The sequence below is a fragment of the Penicillium bovifimosum genome (assembly GCF_028826915.1).
Source record: "Penicillium bovifimosum strain IBT 22155 chromosome Unknown utg000002l_segment0_segment0, whole genome shotgun sequence".
Classification (NCBI taxonomy): domain Eukaryota; kingdom Fungi; phylum Ascomycota; class Eurotiomycetes; order Eurotiales; family Aspergillaceae; genus Penicillium; species Penicillium bovifimosum.
The window spans coordinates 3,434,815-3,440,814 of record NW_026622711.1 but is presented as its reverse complement, the minus strand read 5'-3'; the positions used below and the strand labels follow the sequence as shown (position 1 = coordinate 3,440,814).

Below are 6,000 nucleotides of genomic sequence, written 5' to 3'. Positions count from 1 at the left end.
ACGTATTTTTATCAGCGGGAGTCGCTGGCGGCTTCAACTGGGAAATGTATTTGGTAACCTACAATTTTAGATTCTTACAAGTGCGCCGGAACTGCTTCGTGTCTTGGACGACGCGTTCCGGGGTTTCAGATCAAGGGATCGGGGCGAATGTGCTTTGTACTGGTGCACGACACTCAGGAAGCAGCGGCTATCTTTAGCGGACACGTAGAAAATGCTATCGGTTTTTTAGATGAAGCTCAGAGACGTAAGAGAAGAGCTAGCTTAGTCTTAGTCCGAAGGGTCAGGCAATTTGTGTAATATATTGTCATGTTTAAATCTGAGAAGCATTTACAAGTCCCAGTGGGAACCATTTTAATTTGAAAGAGGGTCTTCCTTTTACCGACGTCATTTTTCGTCGCTTCTCTCTAGTAGGTTCTTGACTTTCTGTACATGCTCTGTATCTCCCAACTCAGGATACAAACGAAGTACAGTATCTAACTGTGACCTCGCAGCCCTGATGTTCTTTTCTGTCCGTGGACAGTGCGTCTTGACAAAACTCTCATGGACATCTTTGAAGTGGAAGGCTGACTGGAAAAACAGTCTTTTTCCAGAGTCATTCAGCAACGTTGACACCATAAGTGGCGGGTGCTGTGGAAGCTCTTTCTTCTTGATAGAATCTTCAAGGTAAAGACGGTCTTCTGTGAAGCTTTCTCCTTCTGTCACACCATCATTATTCCATCCAGGAATGTCGGCTATGAACCAAGGGTGGTGAATAATGGCTGGCAGCGGTGCCACAGACATCCAATCCCAGTCAATGACCCTGTGTTTGATTCCGTCTGTTAGAACGAGGTTATACGGTAGAGAAGCGACTTTTTTCGCCTACCCTGTCAAGTGAAAGTCGTCGCTTTTCATAATATTGTGGGCATTCAGATCCCCATGAGTAAAGCCGATGCCAGTGTATTTATCAAACTCAGCAGCATAATTTGGGATCATCGACCGCATGATCAGATAGTCAATAGCATTGCCCCATCTAGCAGTGCCATTGAGGGTTCGTCGAAGACCTCGATCCAGGCTTTTCGTGAGCCAGACTGAGTATAGACAATTTTTCTCTGCAACAAGGGCGGAAGGAACAGGAGTAGTCCATAATTGCAGCAGAAATTCTGCAAGGTCATCCAGAAGCCTCTGACGTTTAACTAGAGGGATTTGAAAATTCCAGATCGCTAGCGGCTTGCCACTGACCCATTCTGAGTACAGCACAGGGTGTCCTGCTTCCACAAAAAGGTTTGGCGCTTTGATCTCTGCGCGTTGCTGTTTAACATGCTGGAATTGTCTAACGGCTCGCAGTTCGTTTTTCCAATTATTGGAATCGGTATTGACTCGGGCAGCCCATCGTACGGAGTCTTCAAAGACAACTTCGAATACGCGGTGTGAGCCGCCGTGGCGAGGATGTTCGTCAGCAAGTGAGCATGGGACTCCTAGGCGAAGGCGGCTAGCTTCAGAGAGCAGATCAAGCGAGCCTGCCATATTGGAACTTCTGGAAATGAAAGTGATCGTTGTGTTTAACAAGGTGAAATGGCAGAAAGAGAGGGAAGTAAAAGAACAAGGTACATGGGCAGCAGTGGGAGTGGGTCCTTAAAATATGGCTTATATAATCATACTGCTCAACGAACTAAAATACTTAACTTTGCCATAACTAGTTAGGACTAGTGCCACTACAACTCATTGGTTCCCAGGCGTTTGATCAGATTCTTGTTGGAACGCGCTATTGGTTTTGGAATTCCTATTTATAATGGCGGGATTTAGTACAAGACCAAACCATCTTCTCTCTCCTGGAATTCTCCCTCTTATTCCCTTATCTACCTTGGCTCCGCGATTTTAGGAAAAGTAATATACCGCTGTGGCGTGTTTCCTATTCATGAACGATAAATGGACTAGCAGCATTGATTTGAGCGGAAAGGACCGGAACTATCAACAACAAAGTGATTGACTGAAAGAAAAATGACAAGTGAGACGTAAGGAGTGACAGCCCAAAAATGTCAGCGCCTTGGTTTGAAACAAGAAAGCAAGCGACCTAGTTCACAATGAGTACAGAGGAGACTGGTCAAAGGATTATCTGGCTTGCCAGTAGGGTTGCTTCCTTTGGCGTTTTTCAAGCCTGGTCAATATGATTGTGGTTCGGGTTCGACGAACTGCCCGTGTTCGTACAGGCGCATCGATACATGCGGTACGGTGGCTGGCCATCAAAAAACCACATTGTATCAGTTCCATTTTGAAGAAGTTCGGCGGGTATCTGTTTTAATGAGACTTGTGATATACCAAGGCAGATATAAATAAACGAACCTCGTTGCTTGGAAACATGATATTCACTCTGCCCTCGGTGCACTCCAGCATTCCCGTGGATTCATGTCCAGACAGACGTCGAAGACCGACGAAATTATCCAACCCATGAAGATTGACAGCGTCAAAGAATGCTTCAACAAAAGATGCATGCTGTTCGAGTTTGGGGGGATCGGTCTTAGAATAAGGGAAAAAACCGAACTCATAAGGGTAAGGTCTGCCCTCCTTGAAGAACCAAGAGATGGGGACAATCCTCCCACCATGCTTTGCAAAAGAATTATCACATTTCCAAGGTGCTGTGACCATGTCTTTCTCCACGAGGATTGTTCCCTCTTCCAGGTCAAAATGACGATGGACAAGTGCCACCCCAAACAGATCCGAAACACCATGCTGCAGAATAAGAGACTTTAACTTCGTTTCCACAAATGAATGGCCATTCTTGCTTCGAAAGTGCTCGACGGCGTCATGAAGGGATGAGATGCCATGAAAAGCAGTCGGGTCATATGGCCCTGAGAAATTCATGATTGTATGCTGTTGAAGTAAGTTATAGTGTTGGAATTTGAGTTGTGATAATGAAAAGCGTGGGAAGGCCGCTCTTATATAGCAAGGATCGAGCAGATTTCACATCGAGCTCCTCTTCTGTTGCTACCAGGATGTCAAGGCAGGCTTACATGAAGGCCAACTAATGAAAATAATCATTCAAGCTACCGGCCATTCCTGGTCAGAGGGCGGAAGTGGACCATAGCGGGCAATAGTAGACCAGGATGGTCAGTCGAGGGCAGAATTACACACAATTAGGGAATAACGGGCGGTAGTGAGCAGCAATGTACAGAAATGAAGAGACAGTGGGAAGCGGCAGAGGCTTTGTGAACATCACAGGACATAGCAGGCGATAACGGTCAATAGCAAGCAGTAATGGGAAGTAATGGGCATGAACGGACGGGATTGGGCAGCTCTAGGCTGGACTGGGCAGGGTATGTATTAAATTCAAAGTGGATCTGGGCGTATTGGATGGGAACAACGCATAGGAATCGTATCCCTGTCTTTCCCTAGGCTATGGTTGGTGTAATGACCGAGCGACTGACCATAAATTTGTGCCGCTTATGCAGCAAGCTGCAACCACGTCGCATCCAGTATTAGACTAGGAGGGTCAGTGGGAGGTCAAAGCTCAGGATAAGACATTAGGAGGAGGTTCTCGCCCAATTTGTCCCATTGTTTCTGTATTTTGACTTGTTTCTTCAACCTTAAGTGCTTCACTAGCTGGCGACACCATGTCATTGACTGAGCATTTCTTCGACTCTCTTCTTCACCAAAAAAGCATCCTTGACACTAGCCCATTCCTAGATGCGAACAGCCAGAGAGGACTAGAATCGTCTTATTGTCTTTTGCATAACATAATCAAACTCTCGGTATCGCGGCAGTCCCAGAACAGACATGACAAGGCGCGACAACACCTCAAGAACATCTACTCCATAGCGAAGCCGCTGTTTGTCCTTGTTACTGTCACAATCTCCATCACTGATCTGGCATCATTGGACCATAGGGAAATATTTCCTCGTCTTGCAAATTGGTGGCAGGACAATGCACCCTCCCAAAAGTTCGAATCACGAACGATTGAGCTCATTCACGAGCTGGACCACGAAAGAGAGAGAGGAGGTCTTGTCCATGTACAACGTATAGTATTTCTTCCACTTGCTGAACACATTGTACTAATTTTTTTTTTCAAAAGAGAGAACAAAAAGCAGAACTTTTAGGAAGTCTCGCGGTGTCAAACAGAAGAGGGTGGAATACGCCGTCTCTCCTGCAGAGCCAACACCGCAAAGGAGCCTAGTTGACCAGTCCACCGAATTCCAAAATGCCCTCTCAGAATTTGGTAGTCCCTCCATTTTTCGCTTTTTTGGGATTGTGCTGACGGATGGATTGCAGATAATGATAGGACTGAGAGCGGCCTGAGCGCGCAGCTACCAATTTCTGGGAGATCAGGTTTGTTTATATATGACTATGATTTCATAAACATGCTAATATGGCAAAGGTTCCATCGAAACTTTTGCAGTAAATATGACCGACGAAGAGCCAATATTCTTCCTCTCTTCACAGCTCATGGGCTTCATCCATGCGTACCACGCCGATTTCCCTCATCTACAAGCTGTCAGTGAGCTGCTTCGAATTAGCGGGCCTAACCTGCAGCTCTCATACTCTCTTCTCAATTTGACACCTCCATATATCCATGTCGATCTTCAACTGCCTCCCGGGTTAAACGTTAACATCGAGATATCGAGGGAATTCAGTTATTCCTTCATTCAGTATCTTTGGATGCTCCAGACATCAGGCGTCTCCGGAAAGGAAACGTCGTAGTAATACGTTTCTAAACATGAGGCCAGTACGTCCATCGCTCAGAACAAGAATTCTTTGGCCACTCCCTGTTTTGGGGCCTGTTGAAAGTATATCAATGCTGCCCTCGGCAACGCGCGAGTGGATGACGCCCTCTCCCTCGTCTCCGTGTATCAGGACCGCAGGAGCGATACTTGAATCTAGAAATCTCCCGTTGAAATACTCTGTTTCAAGGACCACGGCCTTCCCATTCTACAAAGACAAAGGTAAGCAGTTGAAAAACGCAAAACGTCCAGGATTCTAACCAACAAGGATTTTGCTTCCTCTTCCAGGCCTTTATCATCTTGTGCCCTTGTCTTTTGAAATACAGATTCATTGATTTTGTTCATGATAATCCCGACGTTCGGCTGGTTGTCGTTGGTGGCTTAGGAAGTGGGAAAGGTTGATTGGGACGTGTCACCTAATTCTCGGCGAGCGCGTCAGCGAGTTTCAGGGTGATCAACTCGAGAATCAGCAGTGGCATGGTATACTTGCCTTTAAGTATTGCCTTCTGAGTAGAATTTGTTGAAGACCGGTGCACTCAAGGATTTGTGACGAAAATGACTGCAAAATAAAGAGGAGCTCACCGCGGGGCTCTCCCAACTCCCTTTGGGTAGCAAATAAAAGTCATGTGATTTCGCGTCACCGAGAATGGATGCAAGAAGCATGTCATCCTCACCAGTCCTTCATATTTGCAATAAGGTCAAGAAAGACATATAATTTTTATTTCAAACTTCTTTTCCCACCTATTTCCTTCTATATAACGTAGTCAAATACCGCAGACAATGTCGATAATAAAAAACTAGGTGATGCCGTACACTGCAATAATTTGACGAGGAACATTTTGCTTACTCCTATTTTGCTCCATTTTGTCCCATTGTGCTCCATTTTGTCCCCACTAACTATGAGTAGACATTATTTGTACCAACTTTTGTCTTCTTTACGTCATGTCATCACTGTCTCATAGAGTCTCATTTTGGTGCTTCAGATGACAAGATGGCTCATTTTGTGTTATTTAGTCCCGTTTATGTTTCACTTTGTTTCGCAGTCCATCATTTCATACTTTCACTGCTGTAGTGGAGTGATATTGCCCAACAATATGCCTCTCACCCCTCAGTGGACAGACCTGACCACACCTGAGCTAGCAGACAAGGACAATCACATCAATCTTTCCCTGTGATGTGCATATAGACGGGTTTCGCCGTCATTGGCTGTAGCGGACGACGTCAAATCAGTTGGATTAGCTTGCCGCAAGCACAATCAACTCCCCTGGACATGCATGCAAGTTTACATAGTCTGTTGCGCCGATCTGTG

The 6,000-nt window shown here is 45.7% G+C and overlaps 3 protein-coding genes across 3 annotated transcripts; all 3 read right to left on the bottom strand.

Moving 5' to 3' along the window:
• Positions 1–384: 384 nt before the first annotated feature.
• N7515_002490 (aminoglycoside phosphotransferase family protein) lies at positions 385–1,503 on the bottom strand (the record flags this gene model as incomplete). Its single annotated transcript, XM_056663234.1, has 2 exons — positions 385–799; positions 863–1,503. 2 exons carry the CDS (start codon positions 1,501–1,503, stop codon positions 385–387), a joined length of 1,056 nt encoding a protein of 351 aa, XP_056525347.1.
• A 625-nt stretch (positions 1,504–2,128) lies between these two features.
• Positions 2,129–2,838, bottom strand: N7515_002489 (uncharacterized protein; the record flags this gene model as incomplete). The annotated part of the gene is made up of 2 exons (XM_056663233.1): positions 2,129–2,269; positions 2,320–2,838. 2 exons carry the CDS (start codon positions 2,836–2,838, stop codon positions 2,129–2,131), a joined length of 660 nt encoding a protein of 219 aa, XP_056525346.1.
• Positions 2,839–4,641: 1,803 nt separating this feature from the next.
• Positions 4,642–5,036, bottom strand: N7515_002488 (uncharacterized protein; the record flags this gene model as incomplete). Its single annotated transcript, XM_056663232.1, has 2 exons — positions 4,642–4,899; positions 4,953–5,036. 2 exons carry the CDS (start codon positions 5,034–5,036, stop codon positions 4,642–4,644), a joined length of 342 nt encoding a protein of 113 aa, XP_056525345.1.
• Positions 5,037–6,000: the final 964 nt, after the last annotated feature.